Source organism: Rhinatrema bivittatum, chromosome 7 (assembly GCF_901001135.1).
Source record: "Rhinatrema bivittatum chromosome 7, aRhiBiv1.1, whole genome shotgun sequence".
Classification (NCBI taxonomy): domain Eukaryota; kingdom Metazoa; phylum Chordata; class Amphibia; order Gymnophiona; family Rhinatrematidae; genus Rhinatrema; species Rhinatrema bivittatum.
Genome location: NC_042621.1, coordinates 130,696,611 through 130,712,534, shown reverse-complemented (window position 1 = coordinate 130,712,534; position 15,924 = coordinate 130,696,611). Strand labels below are relative to the sequence as shown.

General features: G+C 44.5%; 1 protein-coding gene across 2 annotated transcripts in view; it reads left to right on the top strand.

Annotated features, from left to right (window-relative positions):
* LOC115095454 (zinc finger protein 2-like) overlaps nt 1-7,886 on the top strand; it is a 109,875-nt gene extending 101,989 nt beyond the window's left edge. For both annotated transcript variants that reach the window (XM_029609131.1, XM_029609130.1), the window contains one exon: nt 4,685-7,886. In XM_029609131.1, the coding sequence (XP_029464991.1) occupies nt 4,685-5,412 (728 nt within the window). In that variant the 3' untranslated portion in view covers nt 5,413-7,886. The remainder of the gene's footprint in view (nt 1-4,684) is intronic.
* Nucleotides 7,887-15,924: the final 8,038 nt, after the last annotated feature.

Genomic DNA, 15,924 nt, shown 5'->3' with positions numbered 1-15,924 from the left:
GAGCAAAAGCTGACTTCTCAGATATATAGTCCCACCCCACCATCAGCCCGCCAGTATTCTCCATCTCCAGCAGATGGTGAACATGCATTTCCCTACTGGGGATTGCCTGTAAAAAAAAAAAAGAAAATATTTAGAAGACAAGACATTTATATAGCACCGCTTGCCTCCTGAGGTGATACTGTTTGGTCCTTCCCTCAATAGAGAGCCTTCAGTCCAGTAACCTTGGGTGGAGTGGACTTAAAAAATTATTAGCAGTTGCAGGCAGAGAGAGGCTCGGCGATGAAGGCTTTCATCCTCTCTCCCCATAGCCGGGACCTGTACCTGTTCTCAGCCAGGGAGGGCTGAGCTCAGGTAAAAGTTTTTACTTTATATTAAAAAAAAAAAAGAGAGAGAAAGAAGAAGAGGAACTGCTTAGGAGTTTTCCTACCGGGTCTGTTTCCTCAGTGTTTGACTTCTTCCGCTCACGTCTCTGGGGAGTTCTGTGAGGTGTGGAGGCAGTTCAGGCACGGCGGGTTGAGCAGCCTTTTGGCTAGACCCCACTCTCAGGCTTCTCCTTTCTGGCACGTGATAAGCCACGACAGTTAATTCACACGTTTTTCAGTGTGTGTCGTTGGTGCGTGTCTCGTGCGTCTACCTCCTCGTCTCCTTTTGGGTGCAAATGTATGTATCTGAGCAGTTCTTTTAGACGCACATTCTGTACAACCAGGTTGGGCTTCCTTTCTGGACACACATCTTTCTGGACACAATTTTGTGCGCATAGCTTGGGCGCTTTTTAAAGCACGTGTACCTGGACGCACGTTTTGTGTGCCTAGTTTGGGCGAGCATATTAAATGTGGGTACCTGAATGTACATTTTGTACGTCTAGCTGGGCATGTGCCTATAAGTCTGTCTAAGTGCATTACAACCTTAGCACTGGCGGCAAAGAAGTCTAAGGGGCGGATTTTAAAACGAGCGCGAATAGCCTACTTTTGTTTGCGCTCCAGGCGCAAACAAAAGTACGCTGGATTTTAGTAGATACGCGCGGAGCCGCACGTATCCGCTAAAATCCTGGATCGGCGCGCGCAAGGCTATCGATTTCGTATAGCCGGTGCGCGCCGAGCCGCGCAGCCTACCCCCGTTCCCTCCAAGGCCGCTCCGAAATCGGAGCGGCCTCGGAGGGAACTTTCCTTTGCCCTCCCCTCACCTTCCCCTCCCTTCCCCTACCTAACCCACCCGCCCGGCCCTGTCTAAACTCCCCCCTTACCTTTGTCGGGGGATTTACGCCTCCCAGAGGGAGGCGTAAATCCCCGCGTGTCAGCGGGCCTCCTGCGCGCCGGGACGCGACCTGGGGGCGGGTCCGGAGGGCGCGGCCATGCCCCCGGGCCGCCCCGGGCCGTAGCCACGCCCCCGGGCCCGCCCCCGGAACGCTCCCGACGCCCCGAAAACGCCGCGCGGTTCGGGCCCGCCCCCCGACACGCCCCCCTCCGAAAACCCCGGGACTTACGCGAGTCCCGGGGCTCTGCGCGCGCCGGTAGGCCTATGTAAAATAGGCTTACCGGCGCGCAGGGCCCTGCTCGCGTAAATCCACCCGGTTTTGGGCGGATTTACGCGAGCAGGGCTCTGAAAATCCGCCCCTAAGTGTTTATCTATTTGTGCTGAATGCCACATCAGGGAAATACAGCCGGAGCTTTCTACAAGCCTGTGTCAGTGTTGCCTGGATGCTTGTGGGGATTTGCCTCCTTCTGATTTTACCAACTATGGTCCATTTCCTCAGTCTTGAGGGGAAGTGGGACCGAAGGCGAAACAACGTGGGTATCCCCTCCATTGGTTGATTCACTCTTATCTGGACGACTGGTTGATTTGAGCCAAGAGCATGGAAGAGTCTTTGGGCTTCTCGCAAGGGAGATTCATTACTTCAGGAGCTAAGCTGGATGATGAATCTGGCTAAGAGCAATTTGCAGTCGATTCAGTCTCTGAAGTATCTCGGCATTCACTTCGATATGAAGCCGGGAAGAGTATTTCTTTCAGAGACTCGAGTCTAAAGGTTGATAGCTCGAGTTTGAAACCTGACAAACACTGTTCATCTGACCATGTGATCTTACCTACAGATACTGGGGTTGATGGCTGCCACATTGGAAATAGTTCCCTGAGCAAGGGTACATATGCTATCTTTTCAATGCACATTGCTTTCCTGATGGAACCTGCAGTTGCAGGACTATGTAGTGAGGCTGCGCCTACCATTAGAGGTGAGGTTTCAGTTGCATTGGTGGTTACATGTCGATCATCTCAGGAAGGGACTTTCCCTGGAGACGCTGGATTGGTTGGTGATCATAACAGATGTGAGCCTTCTAGGTTGGGGGGCTCTCTGTCAGGAGTTGATGGTGCAAGATCGCTGGAATGCAGAGGAGCAGCAGCGGAGCATCAATCAATTGGAAGTATGAACGGTTTAGTTAGAGTGCTTGCAGTTTGCCGAGCATCTAGAGGCTCAGGCGGTCTGAATAATGTCACACATTGCGACGATGGTAGCTTATATCATTCATCAGGATAGAACCAAGAGTCAGCAGCTGTCCGAGGAAATAGATGCATTCATGGTGTGGGTAGAACAAATCTTCCAGAAAGGACAATATCAAAGCGACTTCCTCAGAAGGAGAAACTAGTACCCAGAAGATGGGAGCTAATGGAAACTAGTACCCAGAAGATGGGAGCTAATGGACGAAGCTTTTCAGCTCCTTGGGGACTGCAGGGGCCACCTGGACCTAAACCTGTTGGCGATCTTCAACATCGCAAAAGTTCCTTGTTTTTTCAGTCACAGGTAGGATTCGAAAGTGCTGGGCATCAATGCTCTCATTCAGGAGTGGCTGTGAGATGCCCTGCTGTATGTATTCCTGCCCTGGCCTCTGATAGGCAGGATCATCCATAAGGTTGCAAGTCAAACCAACACTATCCTTATAGTGGCTCCAGATTGGGCTCTGAGGCAGAGGTATGATGATTTTCAGAGACTGCTGGTGGGCAATCCCCTCAGGCTACTTTCTCGAAAGGATCTGTTGCAACAGGGACCCACTGTCCACGAGATTCCGGGTCGATTTTGTCTTACGGTTTGGCCATTGAAAGGGCTCAGTTGTTGAAGCAGGGTTATTCGGCAACTGTGATTTCCACCTTACTTCGGGCCAGGAAAGTTTCTTCTTCTCTAGTCTATGTTAAGGTTTGGAGAGTTTTCAAGGCATGGTGCTCTGAGCAATGTTCTCAACCTCTCAAGATGGATATTCCTTTAATTTTGGAATTCTTACAGGATGGCTTGCTTAAAGGCTTGGCCCTTAACACCTTGAAGGTTCAACTTGCAGCCCTTGCTTGTTATAGGGGGCGAGTCAATGAAGGGCCTTTGTCTTCCCATCCCGACATGTTCCATTTCTTGAAGGGAGTTAAGCATCTTCGCTCCCCTTTGTGACTTCCGGTGCCTCTGTGGGACCTTAATTTGGTCCTGGATTTCTTGGCAGGTCCAATTTTTTACCCACTACTTGCGCTTTCCTTATGGTTGCTTACCTTGAAGACAGTTTTTCTGATAGCAGTTTGTTCAGCATATCAGGTCTCCAAGCTGCAGGCTCTTTTTTGCCGGGAGCCTTTTTTGCGTCTGACTCTGGGAGAGGTACAGTTCGGACGGTGCCCTCATTTTTGCCAAAAGTGGTTTCAGAGTTACATTTGAATCAGTCCATTTCCCTGCCCACCTTGGTTAGGGACAGAGATGAAAGTATCATCTTTTGCGTTCCTTGGACATCAAGCGATATTTCCTGTGGTACTTGGAGGTGACTAAATCTGTCCGGAAGTCAAATCGCCTGTTTGTGCTCCTTGGTGGCAGTAAGCAGGGAGCACAGGCGATGCATACAACAATAGCTCATTGGGTTAAAGAAGTTATTATGGCTACCTATGTGCCGAAACAGATTAGACTGCATTCCACAAGGCTCAGGTGGTATCATAGGCTGAACTTCATTTGTTGTCACCTGCCGAGATTTGCCGAACAGTGATGTGGTCATCTTTACATACCTTTTCCATACATTACCACTTGCATGTTCAGGCTAGGGAGGATGCCACTTTCGTGCGAGCGGTATTAACTGGCAGACTCCCGCCCTCTTGGAGATTAGCTTTGGTACATCCCACTGGTGGGGATTGGCCTGCCTGAATGCAGTGGAAAAAGAAATTACTACTTACCTGATAATTTCCTTTCCTTGAAGGAGGGCAGGCCAATCCCCCACCCACCCTAGGCTGTCGAGGTATTATGTTTTAGTTCGCCTTTTTGGGGCGAACTTTGCAGAATGTGATTCCTGCTCTTCCTTGAAGACTGGAAAATGTCTTATCTAGCCCCTTAGCTTAGTGAATATGCTACTTCTTTTGGCTAAGCTCAGTGTTCCCATTGGGTTGGAAGCATAAGTGTTTGATTGTTAATGATAATGTTCAAGTTTAATCAGTTTGTCTACAGTTTGGCTTTTCCAGAGAATATTGGCGGACTGATGTCGGGGCTTGACTATATAATCCGTGACATTAATTTTTGCTCTGTCTCCATCTGCTGGCAGAGGTGCATAACCCATTGGTGGGCATTGGCTTGTCTTCATTAGAGGAAAGAAAATTATCAGGTAGGTAATAATTTCTCCTTATATATGCTCTTGTCCAGAGCAGTAAAAGTAATGATCATATTCTCATTTTTATCCAACAGAAGATGGATTCAGGAAGAGCAGTAAAAGAAGGAAACCGCCATTTAGGTGTACAGACTGTGAAAAATGTTTTACACACAGCGCACAACTTAAAATACATCAGAAATTTCACAAAGGAAAGAAATCATTTAAATGTTCCAAATGTGATAAATATTACAGTGAGAAAAGCAACCTGCAAAGGCATGAAAAGACTCACAGGAAAGAGAAACCATTTAAATGCTCTGAATGTGATAAATGTTTTATTGACAAACGGTACCTACGGGAGCATGAACTAATTCATACAGGAGAGAGGCCATTTAAATGTTCTGAATGTGATAACTGTTTCAGTCGGAAAAGCAACTTGAAACGACATGAAATGATACATACGGGAGAGAAACCATTTAAATGTCTAGAATGTGATCAACGTTTCAGTTGGAAACACAGCCTTCAACAACATGAAATGATCCACACAGGAGAGAAACCATTTAAATGTTCTGAATGTAATCAATGTTTTCGTCACATAGGCAGTATGCAGATCCATAAAAAAATCCACACAGGAGAGAAACAGTATAAATGTTCTGAATGTAATAAAAGTTTCAGTGAGAAACGCAACCTGCGACATCATGAAATGACCCACACGGGAGAAAGACCCTTTAAATGTTCAGAATGTGATAAGAGTTTCTGTCAGAAATATGAGCTAACAAAACATATAAGAATGCATACAGGAGAAAAAGGGAAAATGAACTGCTGAAGTATGAAGATGAAGTCACATCAGTCTCAGTCCTTAAGCTTGGGCAATTGTTGCAGCATATAGAAGGAATGACTGAAAATCCATCAATGCACAATGGGAAAGAAGCAATAACAAGTGCAACATGAGAGAAAAAACTCTTTAAAGAATCAGATTGGCAAATAAGGAGAGATAACTGGCAGAAGCACAAATATAGTGGGAGTACAAAGAGTTACTTCAACAAATAAGGATCAAAAGTTGACACAGCAGTGGCTAAGGAGAGATAAACTAAAATCTAGAGATGAGAGATTGATATTGCAGCACAGAATAGTGGACTACAGACAAGATAGTTCACTGCTAGCATTGAAAAAAAGGGTAAAACAGACAAATGCAAATTCTGTAAAACAGAATTGGAAATGGTTACACATCTTATTGCTGGATGTAATAGGTTAATGTCAGAAGGTCTATATACAGAAAAGAACAACAAGGTGGCAAAGCTTATTCATTGGAAATTGCATAAACAGAATATTCATTTATTAAAACAGCACTGGGAGCATGAAACTAACAGAATAGAAGAGAATGAAGCTGTGATCATCTGAGACATTCCTAATCCAACCAATAGGAAAGTTAGTGCTAGAAAACTGGATATTCTGGTGATGGAGAAAAATACAAGAACACCATTGCTGATAGAGGTGTCATTACCCAGCAACTACTCCGTAGATCATATATAGCAGAAAGATACATAAATTGTGCCGTTTATATTGGGTGCCACTGGCCTAATTTAGAAGAATTTTCTAGCACACCTTGATATGTTGCCTATACAGATTACACTGTATGAACTCCAGAAGGAGGCACTCTTTGGTACAATGCAAGTACTAAGAAGGGCATTAGCAATAAATACAAGAGATTGAGATCACTCTTAATATACTGTGGCTAATGAATGAGGTTTATTCCTGTCAAAGTATGTACAAAATAAATCCATTTGGAGACATTGCCCCTATGAGAAAGACAATTTAAATGTTCAGAATGTGATAAGAACTTCTGTCAGAAGTACAAGCTAATAGAAGATGTAAGAATCCATACAGGAGAGAAAGGGGAAAAGAATGACCAGAGAGAATGATTTAATAAAATAAATTTATCTTACTAAGTCTTGCTGAGTACCTTCATGGGCTGACACCTTTGCATAATATCTAGATTAAATCTGAACAGAAAGATCCTTAAACCCTGATGGAGAGCCTAACCTTTGATTCAAAACATTTAACACCTCCTCCCCCAGAGATGGAAACTACAGAAATCAAATGATTAGACAGCCAGAACTAACACCATCATTCTTAATAAGAGGAAGAACGCTTCATGTTCCAAAGAGACCCAAATAACATGCCCAGAAACAACCAATTGATAACTTACCTACCTATAATCTATAGACTGTTCACTGCAATAGATGCCAATATGATCATTATATTCTATTGACTCTAACATCATCATGGCCATGGAACCAAAGCCAATAAGATGAGAGCCTATGGAACCAAAGACCATCATGGCCTAGGAATGAAGTTCATTCCTGTCAAAGTATGAGCAAAACAAAGCCTTTAGGCGAGACAACACCTGAGGAAAAAACATTTAAATGTTTTGAATTTAATAAATGTTTCATTCAGCTAAGCAGTTTAGATAAGATGAAATGATCCTCTTAGGATATTCCCATTCCCACTGATAAAAAGTTTAATGCTAGAAAATGGGCTATAATGTTAAAGAAGGAAAGACACCACTTGAGAGAAACTATTTTCCTGTACTCAATTTGAGGAAACAATAAAAAGTTAAACCTTATACAAGAATCCACACAAGCCAAAAATGATTTGAATGTAATAAAGGTGATCCAAGTGTTTCTAATAGTTCATATCTTGCAACTCTTAAGAATATAAGAAGAGCTCTGCTGCGTCAGACCAATGGTCCTCTGAACTCAACATCCTGTCTCCAATAGTGGCCCATCCGTGTCATTTGGAAGAAATACCCGACAGTTCCTATGGGGAGAAACATTCCCTGTTGTTCACTCCTAGATTCTGGTAGTAAGAGGTGTCATTCACTAAACTTTTCTGATTAATATTTGCTAATGGACATTTCCTCCAGACATTTGCCCAAACCTTTTTTTAATCAGTTATGCTATTAGCCTTGATCACATCTACCGGAAACAAATTCCACAACTTAAATTATGTAATAAATGAAACTAGTCTCTTAAATGTTGTTCTAAAAACTTCTACCAGTTTGTTCCATGGAGTGCCCCTGTTGTTCCCAGGGAGAGCTAGTATTCCCCTTGTGGTCATTTCTAAATAAAATAAAAACACACAAGCACAGGAAGACAAACCTTATGGGGCGGATTTTAAAAGGGTTACGTGCGTAACCCCCAAAACCCTGCTCCTGCGTGCACCGAGCTTATTTTGCACAGGCCTGGCGATGCGAGCAAGCCCCGGGACACATCTAAGTCCCGGGGCTTGAAAAATGGGTGGGGCCTGGGCGGGGCGGTCCGGGGGAGTGGCAGGAGCCTCCAGGCACAGCGGCCATTTGCCACTGTGCCTGGGATTGCCATGGGCCGGTGCACGCAACCTGCGCCTGCCCTGAGGCAGGCGCAACAAATAAAATAAAGGTGGGAGGGGATTTAGAAAGGGCTGGGGGACAGGTTAGATAGGGGAAGGTGGGGGGGGGGCGAAGGAAAGTTCCCTCCGAGGCCGCTCTGATTTCGGAGCGGCCTTGGAGGGAATGGGGAAAGCCATCGGGGCTCCCCTAGGACTCGGCGCGCGCAAGGTACACAGGTGTGCACCCCCTTGCACGCGCCGACCCCGGATTTTATAACATGCGCGCGGCTGCGTGCGCATGTTATAAAATTGGGCATAGATTTGTGCGCGCCAGGTTGCCTGCAACTTTTAATATCTGCCCCTATGGTACTAAATGCGAGCAAAGTTTGCTAGAAGAGTATTTCACATAACATTTTCCATGCATACTACCAATGTAAGGTTTCAGATTTTGGGTGAAAAACATAGTGGTGAGTAATGAAGACTGTTGCACCTTTCATAAATGCTGAAGGTGAGTAAAGATTTTATTCATAAATCTCACCTCACTCTGCTGAGAAGAGCGCAGAGACATGAGCAACATTACAGGTGAGGTTAATGCAAGAAGGTAATAAATCAGATTAGAGATTACAAGACATGCTGCCTTTTCAGGCACCTTTTCTTTGGAATGCCCTGCTCTTGGAAATTCGTTCCAAGGGATTAAATCTTGGTTGTTTAGCTAGGTCTATAATATTGATTAACAGGCATTCCAGATTTTTCATAGGGTTCTCAGATACTCTTGGAGTGTTATTAAGTAGGGCTAGTTTTTAGGGCTGTAAGAATAGGCTCATTATTTTATTTTTACAGTATTGTGTTGATGTAAATATATGCTTGTGGTCCAAAATTAATATCAGGGCAGCAAGAATTTTATTGTATGCATTATTAATTAGTGTTCACATGTTTATTTTATTTTTTAATAATTTTATTGTACTATTGAATATTTTTACGGTTGTAAACCACTTTGATTTAGGTGAAAAGGCAGTATCTTTAAGAGAAATAAACTAAACTTCACGTCTTAAAAAGAATTAAACCACTTTTTCACTTCCATGACTACAGAACAGTCTTGCAATCAATAATCTTCTCTAAGTTAGATTATTGCAATTCCATTCTATTAGGTCTCCCGTCTTCTCACACTAAACCCCTCCAGATGGTTCAGAACACGGCGGCCAGAATTCTGACAAACACAAGAAAAAGAGACAACATATCTCCTATTCTCAAAGACTTGCACTGGTTGCCAGTTCACCACAGAATCTTATACAAATCCATTACCACCATCTACAAAGCTATCCACCAACTCTCTCCACTCAACCTTCAAATCCCATTTAAGAAATATACCTCTGCCAGACCAATCAGAGAGTCCTACAGAGACTCACTACAGGTTCCTCCGCTCAAAACCTTTCAGCACATAACTCTCAGAGACAGAGCATTCTCCACAGCAGGACCTACTCTGTGGAACTCCATCCCACCAGAACTGAGACAGGAACCCTGTCTTCCAACATTCAGGAAAAGACTTAAAACCTGGTTATTTATGAAAGCATTTCCAGAAACCATCTGAACCTTAATTCACCTTAATCAACTCTGACCCCCCAACAGGTTAATCAAAAACTTTGCCAGGTTTGGGCAGTTTTCGTTCTTCTGTTAAATTACTATCATCTCTTCACTGTTCCAAGTTGTATTACGTCCCTGTTATATTGTAACTGCTACTTTTTCTGTTGCACCTGTTAATGTTATTATTAATTTCCCTTTCTGCACACCTTGTTTATTGTAAACCGGCATGATGCGATCCCATCGCGAATGCCGGTATAGAAAAAACTCAAATAAATAAATAAACTAAATAAACTAAATCAAAATTTAGCTTGCAGTCCATCGTGTTGGGGAAACCCTACATAAGCACTGAACGTGAGAATGTGTACCAAGAAACATACCTTGAAGTGAATTAAACAATGAATGAACACTTTTACACCTGCTAATTGACTGGCACATTTGAAATCTGACTTGTCTTTTGTCTGCAGTTTTTGAGTGGGAGATTTGGTGAATTGGGGAGGGGGGTTTCAGGATGAAGTGCTGGGTGAACTGGTGGAGGTATCGGCAAACTCATGATTCCAAGTACCAACAACAATGTATTTTCAGGACAGCGTACATGCAGCCTATAAATTATACCTGTCTCTGGGTTTAATTGCGGGGTATTACGTGTGAGTAGTTACATTTTGCAAGTATTTTTTCTAACGGTAGAGAAATTATACATGCATTACAAAATTAGGTTCATACTTTCTGGGCAGAAATGTGCGGTGTTTTTTAAGCTGTTCAGCTCCTGCTGCACAGTTTATAAAATATTAGCATGCAAATAGTGTACCACAGACAGTTTTGAAAGTTCATCTGATTGTGTATACCTCACTAATTTAATTTGGTTTTTTTCACCTCTCTCTGCATTTCACTTTCTTTTGCTGTCATTCTTTTCTTTCTCCCCCTTCCGTTCTTCTCCAGCCTCTCTTACTTTACCCTCTGTTTGTACAACCTATCACTCCCCAAACCATTGGATCCTCTATTTCAGTCGCCTGCCTTTTGCAGCCTGAGGTTTTGCTCCTTTCACCCCCCTCCTTCATCCCAGTTTCTCCTCCCAGTCTATCATTCTTTTCTTCTTTTTTGGTCTTTACTGATTCTATTCCCTCTTTCTGTCTCCCTCTCTATCCAGTCAAAGCAGAAAGTTGAGCATTAAAACTGGTGCTGAAATTCAACACATAGTTTTCTAACGCACAAGCTGCTTTATTTTTTTAGTTCCTGATGCAGTAAACCAGGGGTGGCCAACCCCGGTCCTTGGGAGCCACAAACAGGCCTGGTTTTCAGGATATCCATAATAAATATGCATAAGATAGATTTGCATGCAGTGGAGACGCTGCATGCAAATCTGTCTCATGAATATTCACTGTAGTTCTCCTGAAAACCTGGCCTGTTTGTGGCTTTCGAGGACCAGAGTTGGCCATCCCTGCAGTAAGCTAATATAATGCTAATGCATCGAAAGATAAAATGTGCATTTACGCTGAATACACATTTTAACTTGGAAAGGGGTGGGGAGAACATATCTAAGCATCTAAACTTCTAGCCATTTACACATTTCCTTGCCAACACCTGAAAAATGTCCTCCAACAATTAAGGTACACAGTGAAGGTTTAGGCACAGAAGCAAGGCAGAGTGGCACAAAGATCTCTTCCTCCCCAAGGTTCTGGGTGGAATTTTGAATTCTTGCAAAATGGGTTTTCCAAATGAACCTGATACAACATTTAGGGATAGATCTTCAAAAAATACACGATCGCGTACTTTTGTTCGCGCACCAGGCCGACCCCGGATTTTATAAGATACACGCGTATCTTATTAAATCCAGCGTCGGCGCGCGCAAGGGGGTGCACATTTGTGCAACCTGCGCGTGCCGAGCCCAGCGCGCGCTGCCTGTTCCCTCAGAGGCCGCTCCGATTTCGGAGCGGCCTCGGAGGGAACTTTCCTTCGCCTTCGCCCTCCCCCCACCTTCCCCTCCTTCCCCTACCTAACCCACCCCCCCAGCCCTATCTAAACCCCCTCCCACCTTTGTCGGCAAAGTTACGCCTGCTTTCAGCAGGCGTAACTTTGCACGCGCCGGCCGGCAGCCCCGCTCCGTCCTCCGGTCCCGGGGGCTGGTCCGGAGGCCTCAACCACACCCCCGGGCCGGCGCCACGCCCCTGGGCCCGCCCCCGAAACGCTGCGTCGTTTCGGGAATGCCCCGGACGCGCCCCCTCCCGCCCCTTTTCGAAAGCCCCGGGACTTACGCGCGTCCCGGGGCTTTAGGTGCGCCGGCACGCGCAGGCCTTTTAAAATCCGCCCCTTAAAACATGAACATAGTTTCATAAATAAGTGTAGTTATCTTTCATATTAAGTAGTGAGGGTTGTATTTTTAGAAACATTTTCCCATATTCTGCAGCACAACTCTGGCTTTTCCATTTCCTATTTTCTGGTTTTGCATGAGTTTTACTTATAACTCTAACTATTATGACATGCAGTAAATGGTTTTTCTTTAGCATTTTTTCTCTTGTACTTGCATTTCTTCCTTCTGAATGAGAGCTTTCTTGGATAAACCACCCCAGTATAATCAACCATGAAAGAGGGTAGGAGAAGCAAGCTGAGAGTGTGAAGGGATTGTAGAAAAGGAAGAAAAATAGAGCATGTGCCGTGCCATGGTCATGAAACACGTCTTTTTTTTGTCTTTTTTCACATTTTTGTTCTGAGGACAAAACACGGTATAACAAATCAAGAAGAAAGTAAGTATGGATGGGAAAAATACCCCAATGCTCCAGTAGAGGGAACCAACAACATTATGGCAGGTTGGCATGTGTCAGCGAGTCTTCTATGGTGGTACAGCAGCTAGGCATGTGGGTATGAGGCAGCAAGTCCATGGTAGGAGAGAAACTTGTTTCTTTTATCTTTTTTCACATTTTTGTTCAGTGAACAAAACAACCCACAGAAACCAAAAAAAGAAACTGTGTGAGAACCAGGCTGGGATGATTGTAGTAGAGTGAGAACAAACTAAATATTCACAAAATAGATGGAGGAGAAATTTGTCAAAATAAAATTTACTTTTTTGTCTTGGGAAAAACAAACATCCCAAGTACAAACAAGAAACAAAACAATAGGAAACAAAATGGAAAGCACCCAAACTCCAATGAATATAATTAGGCAATGGCATAGCAGGTAGGCAGAGCAGTAGCAATGGTGGTACTAGGGATTTAGCAGCTAGGCATCAGGCAGCAAGTCATCTATGGTGGTACTAGGGTATGACATGAGTTCTTGATGCCTGACTGATACTCTCCTGTTTTCTGTTCCCTTTCAAACCAAAGCCTCGAACCTTGAGGAGGAGGCTTAAGGAGGAGTACTGTTAGGTTTGCCAGTTCACAGGTTGCCCCGCGAGCTGATGTACTTACCCAAACCTGCTGACAGCCATCTCTGCTTCACGGCAAGGATGCTGCCACCACGATGGACACAGAGCTTCCCTCTAGGCAAGCGCACAACGCGCACCTAGCCTTAAAGGCCCCGTGGTAGGAACCACTTCAGCAGGCACCAGGAGATGACATCATACAACTGCGTATTTAAACCTCAACCATGTGATAGACTGATGCCTCAGCAATGAGTCACATGCATTCCCTTCAGAGTAAGTTGCTGCTTCCAGCATTCCTGATTCTGCGTTCCTCATCCAGCCTGCCTCATCTCACCAAGCCCTGCCTGCTTCATCTCTCCAACCCCTGCCTGCCTCATCTCTCAAAACCCACCCCGCATCATTTCTCCAAGCCCAGCCTGCCTCTTCCTTTCAGCCTTTCAGCCTTGTTGTCTTTGTCCTTCCATGCCTGCCCTCAGACTGACTACCAGATTTAACCTAGCCTGAACTCTTGACTGTTCTTGCCAGCTGTCTGCCATTGACTTTACCCTCAACTTTGACTTTTCTCACCAGCCGCCTGCCTCTGACCTCAGCCTTGACCTTGACCACCCTTGTCTGCAACCTGCCTCCAACCCTAGCCATGACTGGATCCTATACCTATACCAACTCCCATGAGACTCACGCCTAAGTCTTGCTAGCCCCCAGAACCTGAGAGCACAACTTAAAGAGAAAGGGCTGGTATAGGTGAAGCTCCAAACCAGTCTCCAACCAGCCTAGTCCTGCCAGCTGTCGGGAGGACCTACAGGCCTTCCCTGTAAGTTGAGTCAATCTCCCCACAGCAACAATGATCCACGAACCTTACAGTACAACAAGCTTGGATATTGTTTAAAAATATCATATTCCTGACATTAATAAAAGTGGAAGGAAGGCCAAATAACTACCAGAATTATTAAAAGGTGAGATAAAAGAGGCTATTTTAGCCAAAAGAAGTACCTTCAAAAATTGGATGAAGGATCCATCTGAAGAAAATAGGAAAAAGCATAAGCATTAGCAAGTTAAATGTAAAACATTGATAAGACAGGCTTAAAAGAGAATTTGAAAAGAAGTTGACCACAGAGGCAAAAACTCATAATAAAAACTTTTAAAAATATATCTGAACCAGGAAGCCTGTGAGGGAGTCAATTGGACCATTAGATGATCAAGGATTTAAAGGTGTACTTAGGGAAGATAAGGCTATCACAGAAAGACAAATTCTTTGCTTTGGTGTTTACTAATGAGGATATTGGGGAGATACCCATTCTGGAAATGGTTTTCAAGGGTGTTGATTCAGATGAATTGAACCAAATCATGGTGAACCTGTAAGATGTAATAGGTCAGACTGACAAACTAAAGAGTAGCAAATCACTTGGGGCAGATGGTATTCACCCTAGAGTTCTGAAAGAACTAAAAAATGAAATTTCAGATCTATTACTAGTAATTTGGAACCCATCATTGAAATCGTCCAGTGCACCTGAAGACTGGAAGGTGGCCAATGTAACATCGATATTTACATAGTAGTGGACATTGCGCTATACTTAGAGAGTCTTCTTCAGCTACTTAAACTGTGACAGGAACTCTCGAAGAAGTAGGTGGGGTTGAGGTAGGGAGTATACTGGTTAGGTGTTTATCTGTAAAAATTTTCATACATGACTACTATGGGCCTTATTTTCTAAGGCTATCGCAGGCTTGTGCTAAAAGCGCAAGCCTGCGATAGCTAGCGAAGGTAGCGCACGCCTGCGCTACCTAAATCGGGGCAGTCGTTCCCGGAAGAGGAGGAGTTGGGGCGTCACTGGGGCCGACTCTGTGAGGACGGCATGGACAGTGAAAAGGTAAGGAACCTTTTCGCTGCCTATTTCACGCCCAATAACTACACCTTCTAGGTAGAGTTATTGGGCACAATACCGGCAGCGATCGCACCGCGGAGGTGCGATCGCTGCCGGCTAGCGCAGGACTGCCCCCCGTTTCGGCCCCCCGCCCCTCATTACCTAAAGTATCACAGGCCTGCAATACTTTAGAAAATGAGGCCCTATATGGCATAAAATATGACTATTTAAAAATTAAATGGTACGAAATATAAAAAAATTGGAAAGGGGTGAATAGGGGTGAATAGTTAAATAACTCAGAAATAATATATAACAAAGAACAAACAAACATTTTCAATAACATATATAATTTATTTTAACAAATGTAAGTTAAATAAAAAAAATATATTTTTTTCTCTTTTCAATAAAAACAAAAAAAGGGTGGAGAGCCCAGGCCAAGGCAAAATATGATGCCTTGACTTCATGATGTTGCAGCAGGGTCAGACTCATGTGGAGAGGAGGGTGCCGACCCCGGAGGAGCCTGCTCTGGGGCAGAGGGAACTGGCATCTCCTCCTCATGAGGCATGAGGAGATGCCATTCACTGGCTGGGACCTGTGAGAGGAGAGGAGTGAGGGTCAGGTGGCTCCCCCCCCCCCCCCCTGTCTGTGAAGCCAGCCTCTCGCTACAAGTAATGCAGGGAGGGAGCTGTCTCACCCTTCACCATCCTCCCCCCCCCTTCCCCCCCCACTGGTGACACTGACAATCCCTGTGTTAAACTTTTTTATCCCAGGACAAGTAGGATGGTAGTCCTCACATATGGGTGACATAGGTAATGGAGCCCTATGACGGAAAACTTTCTGTCAAAGTTTCTAAAAAGCTTTGACTGACACTGGCACACTGAGTGCACTGAGCATGCTCAGCATGCTATGATCCCTGCGTCCACAGGGGTCTCCCTTCAGTCTTCTTTTTTCCGCTCTGCTGTAAGCATAGCGGTTGGAGCTCTGTGATAAATCCTAACACTTTTTTCCTCATAAAAGATTTACATTTTTACTTCACAAACACCTTTCCCTGCACGGGTCTCCCTCCACGTTGACTTAATTCGACGTTCGGTGAGAACTATGTCATATTTTTTCGGTCGGTTCCTGTCACCTTTCTGGCTGCCAACCGACTGCGGTCTCCCCTCCCCCTATTTTTCAG